General features: G+C 45.4%; 1 protein-coding gene across 1 annotated transcript in view; it reads left to right on the top strand.

Moving 5' to 3' along the window:
- The first annotated feature begins 2,837 nt into the window (after positions 1 to 2,837).
- Positions 2,838 to 23,543, top strand: part of LOC131215370 (titin) — a 92,567-nt gene continuing 71,861 nt past the window's right edge. The window contains exon 1 of the mRNA XM_058209758.1: positions 2,838 to 3,012. Coding sequence (XP_058065741.1) covers positions 2,838 to 3,012 — 175 coding nt within the window. The remainder of the gene's footprint in view (positions 3,013 to 23,543) is intronic.

Here is a 23,543-nt window from a genome sequence, read left to right as displayed (position 1 = left end):
CAAGCAAAGCAACTGTCACTAAAATTGACTAATCATTCCAAATCGACATGAGTAGCATAGCAACATATCGCTACAAAAAATCGAAAATCGACGATACATAACCCGCGGAAGTTCAAAATTACCGATACTTTTTGAACAGGCTTCGTACATCTCATTTCAGAAAGTAGGACATAAAATACAAAATGCAAAACCAAGCATTGTATTTAATAATGCATCTTATAACAAGTAAATTAATCTCAAATTAAGGAAGGAAAACTGAAAACTTAGTACGATACTATGCTTCTAAATAGGTCCTTTAAGATTTAAACTGAAATCCAACCGACGGCCTAGCCACACACATTGTAACCTATCAGACGTGCTGATCTATTTCAACCGCTACGGTGCCGTTCGAACGGTCCGATTCAGACGCAGAGGAAACAGTCGTCAGTGTGTCACGTTTTCTTGTCCGCACGTCTCGAGTGTCCAACGCGGCCCATTGGTCAACTGCGACAACTTATTCGAACCCACTGCGCGACAACAATAATAATTGCGCGAAGTGTGTTGCGGGGCTCGAGGCTACGCAGCTTTCGCGAGAGCGCCTTTGATAAAACCGCCTGGCCCGGCGGCGAGTGACCAATTTTCGCGGAAGCAAAGTTCGCCTGTCACGCAAAAGGACACCGGGAACGCGATTGACACCGACTCACCGAGTGTGGCCGAGTGTCGAAATGTAAGCCGATCTTCCGTGGCTGGCCTCTGAGTGGACTCTTTCACTCGCTCTCGTTGAATGAGTGAAGCTTTCGCAATCCCTGTCACGATGGCGACATGGCGGACATGGCGGTGCGCTGAAGTGCATTACAATACGAGGAAACTCACATGTTGCCGCTAATGCTATTCGTCGAAAGAATTTAGCCACAAAATTCGGATCGGAGGTAGAATGCTTCGGCTTTTTATGCTTACCCGATGATGGTGATGGTATGCGCCGCGATCATGTTTTTTGGGGTCAGCTTTGCAATGCGCCTCCGAAAAAGGGGTCCCCGCGAAGCACTAACGAAACCCTCATCAGCGAACGATGTTCTCCCGTGCTCCTGCTCTCTGGCGCTGACCGGGGTTCTAGCGAGCGCTCTAATTCCAACGGTGTGCCCGGCGTGCGATTTGCAACATAAATCGTGCGTAACCAGCAAATCTGTCCCAACCACCCAAGCCTCCCAACAGGCAGAGAGAGAGAGAGAAAAGGGGGCGCACTACGGTGCGCGGTGTAATTTGCTAAATTGTTGTCTGCGGCCTCTGTGACTCGTGATGTTTATGCGGTATGCAAACGCCGAGGCCCACGGAAATGCAGCTTAACCAAACAACAAATAACATCGAGTGGCATCGAGGCAGCAGCACGACAACATAATCGCCCGCAGCAGCATAAGTCGAAAGGGAGAGAGAGAGCGCAATGCTCGGTACCTGCAGCGCCGTGGTGGCCGTGTCGTGATTTACAATGAATGACGCTGTTTAATGAGAGCTTTATTCCAATCGTAAACAGGAGCCTCCATGGCGCGCTGTCGTTGGTTGGCATTAGTTTTTCCCACGGAATGTTGGCCCGGTTCCGGAAGTCGCCGCACCGGTCCCGGTGCTCCCGGTGCTTGTGGAGTGATTGATTGAGAGCATAGCATACCGTTGAAAGCTGTGGGTGTGTTGGCCGGCTCGCGATGTTTTGCAGGGATTTTATGGCCATAGTTCACGCGGAGATCACGGGCGCTACCTGAAATAAGGGTGGAACGTGGTTTTAAATGTTAACACGCGTCAATAGTGATAAATCGTTGAAGAATTAATGAAGTTATTCGCAAAACAAAATGTGCTTCAATTATCCAAACATTTAACGTTTTATATTTTAATCTTTGCATCTCATTTGCCTTAGTTTTACAATTTATTAAGCATTGTAACACAATATCTCTTCTCTAAAATGACAATGTGATTATCTTTAGCGTTCTTCTTTATTTTTATTTTTTTTGATACATTTTTCTTGTTTGCTTATTATTTTTTTTTTATTTACGGTAATTTTGGTATTCTTCTTTACTTTCATAATGTTTTGTTGATACCTTTTTCTTGTTCGATTTTTTTTTACAGAGAGTTGTTATTGATTATAGAGCTTGCAAATTTAAATTGTTTGATTTCCGTTTTTCAATTCGCTTCAACTAAAAATTGAATGGAAAAGATGAGAAGTATTGACAGTTTCGTAATGTTGCTTGGTTTTGTACATTTATTTAGCCGATCTTGCTTCCATCGTTTTACGATTCTTAAGAACTCCAAAAACAAGAAAACCTTTAAAAGTGAATAACTTTTCTCGAACGAAAGCCATCAAAACTGGCAGCCGAACCGGGCCAATGAGCCCTCCGGGGCTTGCGATGATTTGTTTAGAGTCGGTGCCAAACATGACAACATCCACTCGACTCGCTCTCTCGCTCGGGGCAATGGTTTATTTTCGGGTTGGATTTTCGGTTGGAAGCGACAGTTGGTAGCAACGGCAGAGGACGGGCCCGGGGCCGGTGCCGGATGTCGGTCGGTAACTCGATGAATACCGTGGCTAATTTTTGCATCTCATGCTCAAGTGATGCGACTACGCTCCGGCAGACAGCATTCGATGGGCTGCCGTGATGTCGATGGCCAGGCCAGGCCAGGAGGGAGTTGTTGTTGATGTCCATTCGTCCAACCATTTCCGTCTGTGCGGGCCCCTGTCACTGGGCCGGTGATGATGATCCTTGACACGATCCGCTTCGACGCAATAATTCCAGTTCATTACAGCGTGAGATTTGCGACGGGCGGGCTCGGTCGGCTGGGCAGCGAAGGACTGGCCGGAGCCTCCTCGGAGAGCAATGGTAGCCATTATTAGCGCAGGAAGAAGTGGCACCGGGGTCGTCGTCGTGAACAAGGTTTCCTCGTTAGTGACGACGAAATCACTGAAGTCGGATGTCGGGGCCATCAAAATGCTGACGCTGGGCGGCGCTGGCTCAACAGCCGTCATTAAGGACTACCAGAGCGGCCGGGCCGGTCGGAAGGCCCATTGGTCGGGAAATAAAAGCAAATCATGTTTTCTGCAACGCCGGCACACTGAAAGGACTCCCGGGTCCCCGGGAGTTGGGTGGAATTATCATTCCTCTGGCATGAGGACGACTCCTCAGAGTGTCGCCAGTGCCATGAAGGATGATGACCAATAACGGTGTCCTAGCTGTGTGTGTGCGCGATGATGTCTTATCCTTTTCCGGGGGCTCCCGACGACGCTGAACCACCGGAAGACAAAAGTCCGTCGTATCTGGAGCGTGAAATAAGTACAGCCAGAACGGCCCGGTACCCGACTCTGGCCCGGGTTCCGGCCACCCTCGTGCGCAAGTATGCGTTCATGTGCCGACGATAAAGTGCAACCATATTTATGGACACACGGTCGAGGTCTACCGGTCCTCGTGGTTGCCCGGGGAACACGGTATCCAGGAAAGGATCCAGGATGGTGAAACTCTTGGTCTAGCAGCGCTTTGTCGTAATGGCCGGTAGGTCATCGTTCGGTCAGGGCTGACGGACGGTTTATTTTTACGAGAAGTGGATAATTCGACGGGTCTGGGTTCGCAGTGACCGTCTGTCGCGTCCTTTGGCCCCTATTTCATGGCTCGGATGTTAGGGCACCGAGTCCGCCGGAATGTCCTTAAAGTCCCAACTACTTGTTGAATGGCGGCTTGGCCGGGACTAGGGAATGCTGGATATAGTTGTTAAAAAGAAAATGGATCAAATTTGAACAGGTCGCCCTGCTCTTCTTTTAACGTACTGTCTCGACTGCGCGGCCCATCTGCTAATGTTTGCGTATGTTGTTCGTTTCTGTACATTTTCATAAGTTGAAAGCAGTAACGCAACGGCAGTAACGCTCGGCAACGTAACAAAAGACAACGGAAAACTGAGTCGAAGAGTTTTGTTCTCCTTTCTTCGCTGAGAAACTGACCTGGCCTAGTTTAGTAATAACGGACAGACATATGCAAGTGGTTCCTCGTCGTGTTCAGGGATATTCAGAGTAGTGATGAGCGTTAGCTACAACAAAGCGCTTCAATGCAGTGCGTGTTTTTAAAGTACTCGGTCAGCAGGTCTTTAATTCTAGGTAAGATCTTAAAGCACAGCTCGATTTGGAAAACCTTAGACCGAAATATATTTGCTAGGTATTTATGCTGCATTCAGCATTTATTCATGTAATAACTTCTGACTATAAGTCGCCCTGGGGTTTCGTAGACTCTCCATGAGAAATCCATTTATTGTTTCCAAGTCGACCCGAGACTTGAGTTTGTTGGTGGCATCCACAGTATCAGCGTTGGATTGATCGCATTGAGGCCTCATAACGCAAGATGACTAGAATTGCCGTTTCTAGAGGATATTTCTGGATTTGCTCAGCATATTTAATGATCCGTTGTTAGCTTTTTGGCGTACGTACCGCACCTACTCGTCACGTAGTAACTTTAATATGTCACTTAGTAAGTATCGTGGTGGTTTTACTTTCATGCCTCCATAGTCACTGTTTCATTCATTATTCAATAGTAGTTGCTACACCAGCAATTCAATTCAATTTCAATTGCTGCACCTACTGAAAACGTCTTTTCGTAAGTCTAACTCATCGTTAACACTTGCAAATAAAGGATAGAATGGTTTGACATCGTTCTTGTTTGGCAATAGTACCTCGGGGACTACAAGAAGGTAAGATCTTCGATTGACATAGTTGATGTTTTACATGTACGCCCGGTCAAGTGAGATCATAGCACAGACAGCAACCAACCATCTTTACAACGTTCCGTTATATGGGTGTCCTGTGAAACTCTATGGAAGGCAGCAGCTTTTGTTGGTGCTAGTTGTTTCAACCTGTAATCCGGCATCTATAGTAAACTGACATGCTGAGAAGAACCGTTTGTCTTTTGTCTGCCAGTTTGCCTATTGATTTTCGTGACATCAACAGTTAGCATGTTGTATTTCCATTGTCTATGTAATTAAATCAATTGCCATACGCTATGCTTTCAATCAACTACCTCTCTGATTCTTCTAATTCGATGTAGATATAGTGTAATTTACCATTCTGACCTGTGCTGCGTATTTATGTCCTCTGAAACGAATCAAATCAACCTAAGCCTGTGCCCTGTTTCGCCATTAATTTCCCAGTACCTTCGATAACTTTCTTCATTACATTAAGACGAATTACCCGGTCGTCGCGGGTTCGTTCGGAATTAATAAATTTCACCGGTAATTTATGTAGCGGTGGGCGGGTAACTGGCCCCCGGCACCTCTCGTCTAGGCAAATAGAAAAAAATAATCCACACATAAAAGTAAGGCCGCCCTGCTGGGGGGCCCTGCCATTAAAAGCTCGCGCAAGTTGTACGATTTGATTTTTAATGCCCTTAATGCCCGCCACCGTTCGAATCGATTTGTGCAATAAGTTTCGGTGGGCCCGGGACCATGTGCGGGTGTGCGGGCAATAAAAGAAGGAAAGCGGAATGGGTGGAAAACCCGCGGCACCGAACCGGAGGCCGTTTCCGACGACTGTTGTTAATGTTTGTTTCTTGATCGCTCGGACGAACGGACGCACCGTTTCAGAAATCGTCAGCCGAGAGATTCATCTTCTCGGACCTGCGATGTGATTTCTTGCCCTTTTTTATTTTTCCTCTACTTTTCACGCTTTCCCCCGGGGAGTTTTCTATGAGCCGGACCGGACCGGAAGGCGAAGATAAAGATCGGGGCCGTTGAGTTCTGATCGATTGCTCGATTGCTGCGTCGGTGTCCTGTTGTCGTTAGGGGACCTCTGAGGATGCAGAGGGACAAACTTCACCCCATGGGATGGGTAGCCCTCGGATTTACGCGCATTAAGCGCGCCCGCCGAATGACTTTTGTTAATGTGGTGCGCCTCCCTTTTTTTCTTTTTATTGCGAAACTTTCCCGGAACGAGGGCCCGTTAGGGCATAAATTGAATGAGTTTTTCGCATAAATCACACGATGGCACATTAATTTCCACCCACCCGAGATGGTGAGTTTTCCCTCGTGCCGCGGACGCGGGCAGCTACAGATTAGGTCCAGCGTAGGATGGGGGCACCAAAGTGACTCACTTGAAGTTGAGACAATAGAGCCAGCAGTGGCCAGGAAGTGGGGACACACATCAGGTGGCTTTCGCCTTGCTATGGATGGATGCCGAACGGATGAATTGATGGACCAATTTAAGGGACGTAAGTTTGTTGCCCGAATCAAACTTTACAAAACACGGGCGACGGGACGCGAGCAAATCGGAACTCACCTCACAGTTTCAGAAGCAGAAGCAGTTTCAGCCCTCCAAAGAGGCGGCCGAAGCCGAACGCATCCTTACGCAAGGCTCCACCAGCTGCTTGGAGGACTCGCGGCGCGGCATTAAAATAGATAAAATACTGCAAATAGAATTTTCATTCGGGCGTAAATAATATTTTGTGGCATTTTTGCGCGCACACAAAAAAAAGGGAAAGCTCACCCAGACCGCAGGACCTTGTACCTTTTCTCCGTTTCCGGCCAGAATAAAAGGAGAAGAAGAAAAGAACCAAGCACACCACCACGGGAACACATTTGTTGCCCCGATTCGCTCCATTCCGCCGTTTGTGTGGGGGTCGTTTTCCAATTTTCACCAAATTTTCACCACCACGAGAACCGGTCTGGTGGCCGGCAAATCTCTGTCTGTACCGCCGGAAGTCGAGTCACAGCGGACGCCCTGTTTGTGGCGCCTCCGTTTTTTGAATCCACAAATTCGAATCACACACCAAGTCCTTGCCACCCCCGGGACCAAGGTAGAGCTGGCTTGGGTTCCGGTTGTTCCGGGGGTGGCGAGTGTGCTCCACCGGGGTTTCCTGTTTCCTGTCGGGAGCCGAGTGCCGACGACGATTACCATCGCGCGCCAATCGCGTTTCGGTGGCGTCATAAACATATGTTATTACGATTACGCCCGGTTCCGGCGTTTCGCCTTCCGGTCAGTGCCTTTCGGTGGGAGGGTGGCTCGGGGAGCTCCGCTGCTCTGCTCAGCTGGTGGTCGGTAGAGAATTGAACCTAGCTCCCAGGCGGGCCGACTTAAAATGGTTATTTGAGCTGATTAACGCACGGGCGCTGACTTGAATCGGGTGCGGCAGTGGTCGATGCCCCGGGAACGGAGTGGTTTCTTTCAAGAAAGTCCTGCGGAGAGTCCTCTATGGAGTTTTCTTCCAACGTTATCCAGCCGTTTTTGCGTTGGATTCAGCTACCCGTATTAAACATTCTGTTAGAGGTTAGTTCTTCAATTTGTGGTTAAAATTGCAAAAACATAGGCTGGCATTTTTATAAAACATCGCTTAAAAAACATCGACATCGCCACCGGAAGATACACTTGGTTCGGTTTGAATCACATTTGAATATCATATTTTTTTTATTTTTGTGCAACTTTCAACGATCTCTTATTGTTATTTTCGGATCCATTTGCAATTTGAAAAACATTGAGAATCACGTGCGTCAGTAAGTAATTAAATTGAACTGTATTTACTGGCTTTCGACGACATTAGGTCGGCTTAGTCTGATCAATCAAGTGCATAGAAGTTTCAGCCACGTGTACCGAATTCTCCTCTCTGTTTATTTATTGATCATTAATTGCTTTTTTATGAAACAGGCTGTTGTTGTTTTTCTGGTAGAGCGTGCATAAATTATATCTAAAATTCTAAACAAATAAATAAATCCGCATACTGAGCTATTCAATAAGTTCGTAGCCTCGATAAGAAATCACAATTTTATGCTTGGAAATACTCTTTATTATTCAGTAAACTTTATTATTCAGTCTTGCACTAAATCTATTTCAGTGATTCGACGATTTTTCAATGTGATATCCTGTATTTTTTCTACGATTTCGGATGTTGTGTTTATTTTTGACTTCGATCGCCTTAAAGCCTCTTACGACCACGTTTAAACTCAGAAACACCTTTTTTAATCCACTAATTGAAGGTGACGAGTCCTTATACACTGGAAACAATCGTTCATAATTTTTGTTTGCTTCTAAACGATTCAAAAATAAATGAAATCTCTGCACGATACTTGATGTTTTACGTTGTAAAAAATACTATGACACGGCGATACTAAATGGCTTGTAAATAAAGAATTAAGTTATCGATTGAAATAAAACTTCACGTACGTTAATTTGAAGAGTGTATCAACATAGCAAAAAAAATGCGCTGGTAGCAGCGCCATCCGTTCGGAACGTAGGTTCGAACTCGAGCTGGTGACGCTTGAACAGCCCAGTAACTTTAAAGCAATTTATTGTCCAATACCTTATCCATTGACATCCTTTGTTCGATTTAAGGCACTAGGTAATAGTTGTAGAAAATTTCGAATCAAATTTCGAAATCGAATAACAAGTAGTAGCCAATTTATTGCTTGTCTGGAAAAATAACTAATGATTAGGCAGTTGACATGCAGCTTAATTCACGTTGACAGCATTGAGGTGAAGGGCATTGAATAAATGAATCATTTTAAAATTATTTCCCACTTTCAAGTCGCCCTATAACGTATGTTGTTAAATAGATAATAGATTGGTTTCGGTCATAGCTTCGTACTCAGCCATCTAGTTATGCCCAGTTTCTGTAACAAAATGTCCAATAATGCCAATAAAAAATCCAATCGAAAGTGGGTTAATAATCCTTCCTGAAAGCTGAACCCCCATAGGGATAGTGTCACTGACGCGCGACTAACACAAATCACAAATCCGGATTGAATTTCAGCAACACGGCAAATTGTTGGACGAAGAAGATGTTGCGGTACAAAATTGCATTCGCAACGCCAAGTCGCAACGCCGAAGCCGAACAGCGCCGCCGTCGGGGACATTATGATTGTTGTTGTCATGCAACCTGCCCGGTTAACAGCGAAGCGTGTTATCAGCGGAGAAAAATCGCTTCGCTTTCCGTTGATTAAGATTCCCGGTTGCCTTCCGAGACATCCCGTCTTAGCGCGGCGGCGTCTGGCGTCGGGGCGATAAATCTACCGCAACCGTGTAGCGGTACAGTCCAATGTTGATTATGTTTTGCCTCCTTAGCTCCCTGCTTCGGTGTGTGGGTGTGCCTTCGTAATCAAACCCCGAACTCCGGTGTCAACCTGCCAGCTCCTTGTCGCAGGGCAGGTGTGTTTGCCAGCCAACCGCACTCTGCGTCGTCTGCGTCGGGTGACCCGGTGCGGTGTGTCGGGGGCCACGTGGAGCGGTGGAATGTTATTAGTTGCATGGGAGCGACCGTAGAGACGGAAAGTCCCACGGGGAAGATCTCCGGTGCGGTGCCCGGTGGATCCAGCTGATTCGACGCAAACTAGCGCCGGATGACGTGCGTGGCAAGGTGCGCGAGGTGGGGTCCGGGGAAAGTAATGTTTTTCTTGCCCAGTTCATCATCGTCGCCAATATGTGAGCGTAAAAGTTGTCTCCCGAGTGGGGCATCTTCACGCTACGCTTCGCTCGCAACATAACCGCAGCATCGTAGCAACAAAGCATGGCGATGCTGTGACTCCGGCGACCCGGAGAAGGCCGGCCAGAGTCAAGTCGACGGCGGCGGCTGGGTAATAACCCGGCGGGAAACGTGACGAAGTCAGGCAAACATATTTACATAAAAGGCAATATAATAGTACAAATAATGCCAACCGACCGATGGTACAGCAAGGTACGGCCGAAGGAGGCCAAAGGACTCCGAGGCTCGACCGGAGAAGAGTTTAGACGGGTCGCTTGGGTTGGCCCGGAGTAGTCGGCAGTCAGAGCCGCGACGGGCAGCTCGGCGATAAGCCGAGACGGTTCGTATCGTCTGCCCTTTGCCTGGCGTTACTGCTGGGGCGGAAGACGCGCGGCTCGAAACCGGCGGCCGGGGGATCTCCCCCGGCACGGACTGAGATTTATTACGTTATCCATCAAAGGGAACGCGTGTATCGTCCGCCGGCCACCGGCCCTACCCACGACGGCTACGATGCTAACCCCTTGCCCGGCCGGCGAAGAAAGTAAAGACTCGGCGAACGCCACCGTCTCCGGCAGCGTCTTAATAAAGTCTTCGGGCCGTCTTCGAGGCGGTTTCAATGCGCTGGCGCTGGCAGTGTGCTTTGTTCATTAAGCGGTGTGTCTTACGCTTACGCTGTTGTCACGTTTTTTTGTTTCTGTTTTGCCCTTTTTGGGCCGGGGTTTTCTTTCGGAGTTCCCGTTTGAAGACTTTTGATGAGGATGAGCTTTGTTGGTGCATTTTTTCTAAAGAAGGATTTTCGGTTTCTTGTGGTCTGTTTCGTTTGCTTGTTTCTCCAATCTATTTATTAGAGTGTTGGTTTGATTTTGTAATCAAAAGTCGTTCGCTGCTCAATGTTGCTGGCAGCCATTTAATGACAAAACCGAAAGAGATAAGTGGGAATTTATTTCCACTTACCTGTTTTTGGTTTTATTTAATTAATACATTCTCTTGCTTTTAGTTTTCTACTTTATCCTATTTATTTGACTACCAGTTATAAAATTATCAGAAGTTAAAAAAAGAAAAAGTAAGTGAAAACAAGAATAAAAACATGAACAATGAACATAAAAATACTGAAACTTGAATAAGATAAATGAAAGCCAAAATAAATACGATCAAATATTAGTATACCATAGAAAAAGTAAATCACACGATCATGAAGAAAATAAATTCAAAAAATCATAAAACAAACGGATAGAATGCTTCTGCTAAAGAAAACCAATCAGAAACCCAATTAAATGAGAAAGGTTCAAGGATTCGCAATGTTATACAAACTATGAGTGAAGAATAGAAAAATAAAATCGGCTCGAATAAAACAGAAAAGCAAATCATAAACTGAAACAATTGTCAACACATAGAATGAAACTCATTTCGAACAGCAGAAATGTGGTCAACAATGCACCATCGTGACACACTGAGTAGACTGTTCTTTGCAAGTTGTGTTTAAGCGGCACAAAAATGAGCCTTCTACGAATGGCTTTAAGCGAAACGAACCGCAATTTGTCACAACTGCCGCAAACTGTACCGGTTTGCTGGGAGAGTAAGAAACTAGTTCCTGCCAAAAGCACAGAGTACTTTACTTGAACCTTTTGTTCGGCAACTGGCAACTCCCGAGCCCGAGCCGATCCGAGTGACACAGTTTTACACAGACTGGCGGCGCTTGCGTGTACCTCGCAACCGAGAATTAATCATCCTAATTTTAGCATAAATTTTTACCCTGCACAACACGAACGGGTAAAAGGCTGCTACTACTACTTCTGCTACTCGGTGGCTTCAAAGCAGCCCGCAATGACAAGCCCGCGAATGACATCATTCCGTGGGCACGTTTTGTCACTGGGGCAAGGTGAAACCCGAAACCCTGCCACATGCCACAGCACGGAGCACGGCTCCTGCAGGCGAGAGGACGGGCCCTGTTTGGTATTCCCGGCTGCACGCCAATGCGTTTCCGCCGACCGGCCTTCGAATGTCGGGCGTTTGTGTAACGCCGAGAGCCTCGCGGAGTGCAGAATCGAAACCGATGACGATTGTCTAATCGAAGGGCAGGCAGAAAAACAACGTTCCTTCGTTACGGCCAACATTATCATTCCAAACACGGGCCTCTGTCAACGCACGCTTTGCATCTCGCATCGGTAAAGAAGCCGAGTGGCCGGCCGGGGGCTTCGAAAGGGAATCTTCATCCCACTGGCGAAATTTGGATGCAATAAGGCGCGCGCAGCGAAAATATGTTACGGGCTTACGCAACGCTTACGCCTTCGGCTGGAGTGCTGGAGAGGCCCGCAGAAAATAGGATTTGGAAAAGGTCGAGAGGAATAAAATTAGTTCCCAAATTAGGGGTAAACAGTGTAGCTCTGATTCTATCTCTTTTGTTGCGTTTTTTTCAGTATTTGTTTACAAGATAATGTACGTAAGTTGCCAATATAAAAAATTGACAGAGCAGTTTGTTGATAAATATTGAGCAACACTGGCAATTATTATATTACCATTGCATCGTTTAAAATTATTTGTTTTTCATCATACAGCTTTAAAATTTAATTTTAAGGTTCTGGTAAAAACATTCAAAATAAGAGTAAATATGACCTCGAAGAATTAAGTGGCGTCATTGTTGTTTTTGTCCATCAAGATAAATCAAGGACTGGAAGTATTGTTAGCAAAAATACTTGTTAGAAGTTTTGAAGAAGTGTATTTTAATTGATAATTGGTATACATACATACTCTTTTGGAATTGCTCTCTTAAAATGTTGATTTAAGGTTCTTTTTCATCTTAGAAGAACGAACCGGCCGTATTTATTAAATTCAAGGAGCAAAACTGTGAGGATTGAATGAAATTTGTATTCAATCTCCTTTAGAGCTATTGGCAAGCTTGCTTGATTTTTGTTAATAAAGCTTGAAATATTCGAATTTTCACGGAATTTTTCAGATTTGGAATTAGCAATGAGAAGAATGAAGAATGAAGAATTCACAAGCCATTTTTCTGTTTCTCAGCTTTTATAAAATGCCAAAAACTTGGAATTTTCATACACTTTTCGAACAAGAATATCAAGTGATTACAAATATAGACTTTATCGGTTAACACACCAAGGATATTGTCAAAATATTCGACAACGACAGTCGCCAAATAATCAAGCATTATGATAATGAAGCTCGTAGAATAAAAGTTTGTTGTATGCGTGCCATCTGACATAGTCTGTATTATGCATGCAAATTTTGGATTTGTTTTCAAAATGTTTGTGAATCTAAGTGAGTCAGTTATAAAAAACAGCATGGTATTTTATCATCGGCATCCTTTGAATCCTGACTTATTCCGGGAAGCGATCCTCTCGACGGACGAGCTGTTGGTAAGACTCAACCCTTGAGCAACCTAGGAGTAACAGAATTTGCTTAATTAATCTAAACAATCTGGCCAACAATAATAACTGGAGGCTGAAGAAAAGGCCGCACGATAAAACCACACTGTTTGGCAATATTGTCTGAGCACAATGGAATTTCGTTTGTTCTAAATATGCGTATGGCTACAATATTTCAAGCGAATAAATCATCCCTCATAAGGGAGATATATTATTTACGAGACTTCAAAGTTTGTACCCTTTTTAATATTTACAAGACTTCACGTAAAAAAAAAACGTAAAAACTTAATGTATGTTTCTAACGGAATTTTGATTGATTAAAATTATGCACAATACTAGTAAGAATCGAAACACGTTCTCAACACTTCAATCATTGATTGTAAACTTACTTCCAACGAAGTATTCCACGTTCCGGTGAACTTGTGAACCTTGTTTCCGGGTTTTCGAAAAATAATTTCTTCCAGATAATCCAAACCTCGCGGCTCCGATCCGATTGCTCACCGGGGACCGGCGTGGAGCGATGTCCTTTTGGTGGTGGAAATAAATTTCACTTTCACCGATCGAGCGAGCGAGAGGAAGTAACTACCGCAGAATCGTGAAGCGGAACCGGATTCTAACGAGGCTCGTTAAAGTTTTACAGTCAACTGCAATCAATCACCGTTCCGTTTCGTCCGCCCGAAAAGTGGGGGCCCCCTGACGCCATTAGGAAATGACCCAATTAAAATTGGTTTCTTTGACCTTCACTCCCCGTAGTCGGTGGTCGGGTGCGAAGCTGCGAGTAGCGGGGAGGGGCTTTTTAACGAAAGTAATCCCTAATTTCCCGATGGCTGCCCGATTTTCGTTTTGTGATTGTTTTACTTTCCTGTTCTTTGTCGGTGTTGTTGTAGTTTGGGTTGGATTGGTTTTTCGGAGCATTTTAAAGCCTTGCGAAAGAGCGAAACCCAGCTACCCCGCAAACCGATGACCAGCATCGACCAGGCTCCTTAAGAAGATTAGGAAGACCAGTGCCGGCGGGTGGTCCACCCCGACAAAAAGGACAAAATACCCTCCGGGAGCCTAGCAGGGGCTAAAAGGGCTGGCGAGGTCCGCCGGGTGGTTTCGGAGGACTCGCAAGGACTCGCCGGTTCGATCTGCAAACGAACAGCGAAACCGATTTTTCATCCGATCTTCGGAAGGATGAATTTTTAGAATGCCACCCGCCTCAATCCACTCCCATACCAGCTTTTCGGCAAACTTCTGAGAAGGACTCTCGGAGAGCTTGAGTGCGAAAGAGAGAACGAGCGAGAGAGAGAGAGAGAGTGCGAAACGGCAACCAAACGGCGCCGCAGTGTGAGCATCGACATTTCGAATGATGGAAGGATAGAGGATTATTTGGCCCCAAAAGGACCTCGTCGTCCTGTTGCTGTGTGTGCCGGTTGGTGCGGCTGTGTTTATTCAAACGATTAAGCGGGATTTTCTCTTCAAACTCCTGCCCGACTCTGGCGGGGGATAAAATACCGACGCCGGAGCAGTTGTGGGTGAAACTGGTGATGGTGAAAATGGAAGATGGTGAAAAATTTAATTGAATTTACTCTGGCCCCCCACGGCGGGCCCATTGTGGCTGGGCAGGACGAGACGGGACGGGAACAATGCGGGTTTTCGAATTAGACCCGGAGCGCCACGGAGCGTGCGGGGTTTTAGTTTTTAGCTCTTTGTTAGCCAGACGAACCGATCCGGGATCCGGATGCTGATTAGAATTTAGAATGTTGCCTGCGCCTAGGACCATTTCAAAATTAACTAACTTCAAGTTTTGTTTTGAATTCGTTTTTTCAGAGTTTATGAGCAACCCACCGGGCGCTTTCTCGATCGAAGGACTCGTTTCAAGGTAGGCAAATGTCCTCCGTTTTTTATCCTCCGTGGACATCAACTGTCAGTGATGAACGATTCCGCAGCAGCCGCGGGACGACGCGCGCCAACAGAATTTATTTCGCGTTCGGCTTGAGCGCTTGCCACGACAGAAACTCTTCACGGCCGGGAAGATGATGTCGATTCATGTCGAGTTGAGTAATTGAATTGCCTCGCGCGATTACATCTCTTCTCGCGAGGTTGCTGAAGGGCCCAGCCCAAGACGACGGCGTACGATTAGCGACCTACGCGTGCTGCGTGTGCGCGATAATTTGCCATAATCTGCGTACGTAATTAATTGTGCCGCACGCGAGATGCAATGCGCGGGACGCGATTTTTTTCTCCCGCCTACCGCGGCCTTGTGCCAATTCGGGGTGCCAAAGTGGCTCCCTCCGTTCTAGGTCGTAATTTGTTAAGGCTTTGCAGGGCTCCGTCGGGAATATTAAAACGGTGGGCAACAAACGGATCTCTTACGGGCTGTGATATCGACAGTTCAACATTCTTCGTACTTTTTTTGATACGTATTTTGTGTCTTTGAAAATATTATTTATACTTTAGATTGAGAGTCAGAGCCGTATTGAGCACCAACTTAATGTTTTATATGCAGGTTGATCAGGTTTTATTGCTTTTATATTGCTTTTATTTTTTATATTGCTTTATTTTATTGCTTTTATATTTGTTATTTTTTTATTTACAAATTTCTAGAACATTTTAAAACCAGTTTATTTTACTTCGTACTTTGTGTGACACGTTACAGGAATAATTAAGAACTAATAACTCGACTGATTTAGGAACTCTTAAGCTTATTTTGCAATAAATTTGTTTTATGTTTACTTAGTAAGTCAGTATAATGATTCGTATGAAACCTACTCAGTTAAACCAATACAAATTGTCACACGGAGTCAGGAAAATAATAAATAATAATAAACTTGGAAAATAATTTAACATGTAATCCATCGATTTGTCAGTCTCAGTCTCAGATAGATTGGCATAATAAATTAATAAATGAATGCGTATGTTTCATAGATAAACACTTCGTGTAAACTCTAGGATTCGTAATGATGTTCCCAATAAAAAAATTACAATGATTAAACTATAACCAGCTATTTGTCTTGAATCATACCTACAACACTCTTCTCTGATAGAACTGCATGCTAATGTGCAATGTTGAAGTGTAATGTACCCTATCGTCTTCAGTTTCCGGTCTTCCAATGCAGGGTTTCCCAACAACCAGTAACGTGGCTTGGTGGTTCAAGATATCGTAACCAGCGCATAATTATTACATGAACTCGGCCCGTTTAATGGAGCACCGTTTTGTTTTCGAAAAAGTTCGAAAGCACAAAAAACGGGGAACGGGAAAATTTTTCAAAGTTTTCCTTTCGAGCTCGACGGCGCATACGGTGGGAAATCCATCTTGCAAAGAAGCTGTAAGCATGTAAGCCTCGCATTTCAGCCGAAGCCACGCCGTCGATGTTTTTATTCCCATGAAACGGATAGCCAGGACGACACACAGGCACAGGACGGGGTTGAACGGGGCCGTGCATTGGAAACCCGTTTCTTCGGGCAAATAAAGCACGCGCGCAGAGCGCCACAAAAAGGCGAAGGCGAAAACCCTAACCTCTCGTGTGGCAGCTGTGCAAACAGCGATAAATTGTCAGCTCAAACTCATCGCTCAGCCAATCCGTTCCGTGGCGTTCCGGTTTTTTTTTTCGTTTGCGCCAGCGAAGCGCATTTTCCGCAGCCAGCCAGTGCCGCGACTGAGACTTTCAAGCCAAGCCAGTGCAAAGCCCGTTTGCTCCATTTGCTCTCCATTCGACGGCGGCAACGGTGGCAGCGAAATGGTTCGATTTCTTTCCGGCGGTGCAGCAAAACCAAACACAACCGGAAGGCGTGCTGGGGGCTAGGCAAGTGAGGCAGATACGCTACGAGCGCAGCATTGAAAGGAAAAGGCTTTGAAGGAGGCAAGTGTATCGGCCAACGGAGTAAAGAATGATGTAAAACATAGATAAAAAGAGGGAATCAACCAAAAACCAAAACAAGAGCAGTAATGTGATAAAATAAAACGAACCATTGTGAGACAGTGGAAAGTGAAGTAGAAAATAAAACATAGAAACAACTCAATGAACTGTGCTGGGAAACGGGAAAGAGAGACCGAGAGAACCACACTGTGGCGCTCAAGCGCTTCTCGCGGACTTTCGCGTTAACGACGTACGTTCAGCTCGATCAATGCCAGGTTTAGGGGTACACAGCAGCTCTTCGGCACGCGTATTACGCCATAGTGGCCTTAGGCAGCCCAACGATTCCGCAAAGATGGCCGAATGAAGAACTGAAACGTGGCGTTCACGGCGGGCGGTTCAAGTGGTTTCCGATTTGAAGCCTTTGAAGACCAAACGATTTTACAGACCAACAAAGAGTGAGAAGCTGCCGAAGAGTGCGCTTACATACGGTTTTGGGCCGAAAAAGAATAAACCGGAAAGTGCCCAGAAATGGAAGTGTCAATGTTTGCACAAAATATGTAGGTAAACGGATTACTACTAGCGTCTGGTACCGTGATCCACCTTTCCACTTCGGTTCCGATCCCGGCTCTTTCTTCTTCAAGCTTGCGTTCTTGATTTGAGCTTATTACTTTTGTTTCAAAATTCGTCTTTGGCCTTAGGGTGTGGCTGAGGCACGCAAAAATAAAGAGATTCCTAGCTTTCCACACACAAAAAAAAAAAACACCTCACCGTTAATGTTTGGGAAGGGTGGTCATGTTTGCAGAACGTTCGCAAATAGAGGACACGAATGACCATTACCGTGGCGCGTCAGGAATGTGCCTCTTTTTTTGGAAACTCGTGGCAAACAGATTTAGCAAACGGTTTCTCAGTCTTCAGGCAATCTGCAAATTGTTCACCAAAATGGCCCAAAATGGCTTAGCTCTATCAGCCACGATTTTTTGCTTAGCGCTTCAGGTTAGGCTGTGTAATGTTTACGGCAAATAGAACCGGTCGAATGGCGTAATGTAATGATGTAATTGAATGCTGCGAAGATAAGCGAACACAGGGTGCTAAGTGGAAGGTTATATAGATTCAAATACATGTTTGTCTTTCTATTTTTGGCTCAGATAATCGTAGATTGGAATAACATCGGAATGTGTTCTTGCGCACTGTGACTTTACACTTGGGCGAACTTTAGAGTTTTGTGGGAATATCGTTTTAAATGTGATTTTATACAATGTACAACTGTTTTGTTACTTTGTTAAGTAGCTTCGTCGCATTTATTATTATCGGAATTTTATAACTTTGCTTATCGTTCAGTTCGTTTGAAATATTTTTTTTCATTCTAGAAAAACATTTCAATATTTTGTTTGTTCGTCCTTCATACTGTCCTTTTATGCAATATTTTTTCCTTTAGATTTTTGTCGTTTTGTACTTATTATTGTATTATTTCTAGCACATTTTAAATTTTTAGGTTTCTTCAATTATCTTATTTTAGGTTCTTCGTCAATTCTTAGATTCTTGCATAGTGGCTTTAGTCTGGAGCATACTTTTGAGGTTTGCGAGAATATCGTTGTATGATTCTGATTTTATACAGTTTTTAACGGTTTTTGTTAGTTAAGATGCTACGCCGCATTTATGATAATAGAATTTTACTTTTGGTTGTCGTTCAGTTCGTTTGAAATATATTATTTTTTGTAGTGGATTTTGTAGTGGACCAGTTATTTTAGTTCTATAGTTTGTTTGTTCGTCCTGTTTTGCAATATTTTCCATTCGTTTTTTCGTTTTACACTTATTATTGTTTCCAACAAATTGTCAATTTCTAGGTGTCTTTAATTCTTAATTGAATTTATACAATTAACCGTCTTTCATCAGCATAACAAAATGCTTCCTTAGCCTAGACCGATCAAAACGAAGGGTCCAAGCCCGTTCTGCTCCCCGGCACATTAACACCACATAACAATTAACTCATTCAACTCATTCGCGTGACTCAAATCATATCTGATCATCACGCAATTCCATCTTTCACGCAGTCCCGCAGTCCACATCACGTAGGATCACGAAGGCGTTGACACTCTTCACGGCACGCTTCACCCGTATCGGTTACACTTAGCTTGAGCGGTGCATGAACCATTCCGAGTGAGCACGGATCGGAACGGAACACTCCAGCGTAGACAGGCGTAATAGTGACACGACAGCTCGACTGTACAGTGAAGGAAGGTGTACTTCCTCTTCCTGTTCGGATTGACACCCTTCCTGGAAGGAACCTGGCACTCTCTCTCTCTGTCTCTAGAGTGCGGTTGGCGCACTCGGCGATAAACAAATGATCATCAATTAATTTACATCGATGTCGCGTGATAGGCTTAGCGTCTTCTCGGGGAACTGGTGCCGGTGCTGCAGCTGCTGCTGCCGCACACGTGACAAACGAGACCCGGTAGTCGTGGCCGCGCGAGAAAGCTCAACGAGCCTTGAGCATTAACGGGCCATTCTGGTTCGCGTGGTGCGATTCGCGCAAGGAAGTCGCCTTTCGCCTGTTTATGCGTCAGCATGTTGCATCTTTATGTGATCGGGACCACCGGGCCATCGCACCCAGCAGGAAGTCAGCGCACATCATTTAATGCCGTTTTATGAGCTCGTTGAACATGCGATTTAAAGTGTCTTCGATGGGGCACGATAAATGGCCCGGCGAGGGCTGGTGAGCGTGTAATGTGAGAGGTGCACCACCACGCTAATTGCTGTCCACCTCGGGCGGTCGGCTCTCTTGGTGGGCTCGGTGTCGATTCTATTTAGTCGCCTTTTAAAGACATGATATCCGATTTAAAGGGAATTTGTTTTTATTGTTCTTTTATCGCAATTCACCCAGAACTAGGAGGTCTTCTGCAAGTTGTTGGACGCAACAATTATTCACTCCTTCAGTGACTGTTCCAAGCCAAGGGTGCTTACGGCCAAGGAGCGTGTGTCTCTCAGCGGTGCGAATATACCTGCTCTGTTGCTCCACGTACGGCCAAGAAATGTCTGCGTGTACGGCACAGCAGTCGTCTCCGGCGGGGTGCTTTCTTCACGCTGTTGGACACCGAATTTCGTGGCCACCATCTCCATTTTAGCTTGCCTCGCGACACTGAATTTATGGTCGATCCAGAGCAAAGGGCGGATTATAAATATTGGACTGCGTGAGCTCACGGAGCGCGTAATGGGTACGTGCAGGTACGCCCAGGGATGTTCTCCGGGAGTGCAGTTCTTGGCGACACCAGACAGTGTGCCCGAGCATTAGCATTGCGACATCCGTTCGCTGCAATTCAAATGAGATCGTTGGAATTCGCACACCAAGTTAGTGCCGTAAGCGGATGGCCAATCGCCCATCTGCACTGCCACCCGTGGGGGAGTCGTGCTCCAAAATAACAAGCACATTTATCACCGCCGGAATGTACGAGGCTGACTTGCTAAATGATGCGACGATGAATTATGAACCGGCGGCCAGAGCTCTCGAGAACCGGCAGCACGTCGGATGGCGGGCCACAGTGGATTCGCGGATTATTACCTTTCGGGGGATCATTGCTCAACTTTAATTTGGGCGATCTTTGAAAACTGTACCATAAACGGCAACAGCCCGACTCTATGTAAAAATAAAACAAGACAAACATCAAAATTGGTTTAGGCTGTAGGATCGTTAGGAACTCCATAGGAACTATAGGATCAGATATTTATTTATGTCTACACACAATCATTTTTTCGTTTTTTGCAAATTGCAGTATTTATCTATTTTTTGTTTTAAGTCTGTTTTCTGAACAAACATTTTCTGTACAACATTTATGAAATCAAAAAAACTGTATGAATGGGTCTGCAAATAAAGAATAAATATTTTTCTTCAATGTTTCAAATATTTTGTATTTATTAAAGTTTCTATCGTATAAAAGCTTGAATCATAAACTAATCAATACCTAGTTTTTCTGTACTTTTCTCATATTAGTGAAAATATGTGTCTTTGAATTGGAGTGTAAGAAATATGTAAAGTTTTGAGTTTTTAGTACAATACGTTACATTTTAGTACACCAATCAAATCACCCTTTTAGTTGTGTTTCACAGCATTAAATTGCTTCCGAAGCTTAGGTAACGTAGCTAAAGGTTGCCCGATGGAAAAAATATGAAATGAGAGCGACGGCACAATGGCGATCGGATTTTCATTGGCCCCTCGCGTCAGGATCGGCTTCCGGAACACCGATTGATTACGTGACGGTTTGCAAGTTTCAGTCCACCGCATAAACCATTAACACGTGTAACAATCATCCATTGTGGTCGCTGCCATATTGGCTGCGTTGAATTTTCGCGGCTGCTTAAAGGTCCCCAAATTATCGACTCTTTTTTCGAACTCAAAGCGTATGTTTCATCTTTTTCGGCAACCAATCCGCTTCTTCTTGATGAAACCGAGTCCTTTTACCGAGTCAACCATCATAACCACGACCGGTGAGCCAACGACGCCAATCAAGAGAGAAAGTGGTTCACCCGGAGCCAGTTACTGACGCTTGAGTTTTTACTTTTTGACTTCCATCGTTATAAAATCTTTTTTTTTCCATCCTCACTCTTCACGACACATGTTTAGCACACGCCTCGGGCAGGAAGGGTTTGCGCATATATTTTGCATAAATGTGCATCGTGACGGTGGAAAGAGAAAGTTTATGCAACGCGAAGGGGTCGAGCTGACTGCGAACGGCGGTTGATTTGGGGCTTGAACTTTTGGGGTCAAATTATGCTTCGGCAGAGGAAAAGTAAAACAAGAAGCCGGCATTATGCACATGTCACAGTGACATTTCAGCGATACGCGAAATCGGGTTGCCGAAAGATCAATCTCCGGCCGAAGATTTATCGAACGACCGTTTTCGAAACAATGTAATGAATCGGCAACCATTTTATGGATGCCGATGCACCGAGAGGTTCGCATGAATTTGCATTCTGGTCGGCTCGGCTCGGTTGGCTTTCAAGTTCCGTTTTGTTGTTTATTAAGTAACCGAATCATTGCGAAAAGATTATGGTAAGAAATCAGGTTAACGAGCCCGTTGACGAATTGCGCGAAATGCTTCACGGTTCGGATTGTGTAAGATGCCAATGCCATCAAGCTGGTAAACAATTGAAGAACCAAAGTGCACACAAAATTGTGGAGCGACAAGTTTTCGGCTTCGCTTTCGATATGTTCTCATTGTTTCGATTAAGACCCTGTGTTATGGGAAATAAAAGCGTTTCTAAGAATCGTGAGTTTTGAACGCATATTTTACAAACCAAACCAATATTGGTAATGTTTTGATAAGTTTGAGTAAAATATTTTTGTTTAATTACTCAACAAGTCGAGCTTTCTTTGTAGGCAATATTTGCTTTAATTCTAAGACACCAATAAAGGAATGCCCTAAAACTTTAGTGACTTTAGTGTTCGGTTCTCGAAGAAAAGCAACAAACCGAAAGCACCGAACCGCGCGACACGGGGACCCCAAGTGCTAAGTGGAGTACCGCTTAAGCTCGAATTTGAGGATTATCGTCGAGGACCGACGGGCGAAGCGAATTCCGGGCCACCCTCGAACCTCGAAAGAAAACCTCGAAATTGGACCGATAAACAACATCGCCCAACCCACAGCACACAGACATAGACATTTTCTCAGCCCATCAAGCCCTGGGGCAACGGAAAACCTCAACCGTGACGGGGCCCTGAATGTTTCTATTTGCGTTGCGCTTCAGAAAACTGCAACCGGTCGCGCAAGGTACGCCAGGATTTTAAACGTAGCCACATCTAAGGGCGCAAATGGTCGCCGGGCCTCCCGGTCGGTGGATGCGGCTGCGGCTTGCTTCCTAATTTCCCAAGAGTGCATCCAAACGAGCGCTTGGCCGGACGGCCGCAAGCCTTTGCGATGCCTGCGGTGCCGCTGCCTAACGGTGGGATCTTCCGGTTGTTGGATTTTTACACCGCAAGGATGCGGCCCTTGCCGAAGCGCGTCACCGGAACCCGGATTCACCGTCGTTGCAGTTACCGTGGGAGATGAACTTTTACCATTCCCCATTGGAGTGACACCTACAGAATCTGGAAAATTCAGAAACAACACCACCACTAAGTATTTGCGATCTTCTTAACCTGTTCTCCGAGGCGCTCTAGAACGTGGCGTCCTCGTCGCTGGAGCGAAAATTTTAAAGGGTCTGACTTGTTTTCTTTTTATTCGGCCGGTTTGGGGATACAAACTGTGTTTTATTGTGACAAATGCTTGCCAATCCATCGGGGGTCTAAGATGTTCGTCAATCCGTTTGGAGTTCGCTTGCGTGTTGCTTTGTATTGGCAGCGGACGGAACAATTGACTGCCACCTGCTGTCGCTTTCGCAAATCTGTCCGGCAACATAAAAGGGTAATTTGAAGCACTACCACTCGGTATGGATGGATGGCAGGACGAAACGCTCCAAGATGGCCCATAAATGGCCCATAAATGGCCCATAAAGCCCACACTCGGCGAAGAGTGTGGCAAATACAAACATTGGCACGTGCAACCTGCCACGGCAACCGCCAAGACGGCAACCACTGCTTAGTGATCTCATTACCCGGCCTTATCCGTTTACCAGGGCCAGTCCGTTCAGTGTCCGGTGCCGCCTGTCGATGCTGTCCGGTGTGAGCTACGTCCACCGCGCGTTTAATGGGCTTGCTAATAAAACATAATGTTCTATTAAGTCATTACACCGCAACAGCGTATGCAATGGCGCATCCTGGCGGCTGGGATTGTGTTAATGCTTTCTCCCGATGCTGGCCGTTCTGGGACATTTCCCAGCCATTAGCCGTCACACGCAAACACAGTGGGCAACGATAAACATATGCCCGAAGGCCGAGCGACTTGAAGGCA

Source organism: Anopheles bellator, chromosome 1, assembly GCF_943735745.2.
Source record: "Anopheles bellator chromosome 1, idAnoBellAS_SP24_06.2, whole genome shotgun sequence".
Taxonomy (NCBI): domain Eukaryota; kingdom Metazoa; phylum Arthropoda; class Insecta; order Diptera; family Culicidae; genus Anopheles; species Anopheles bellator.
This window is presented reverse-complemented; position numbering and strand designations above follow the sequence as displayed.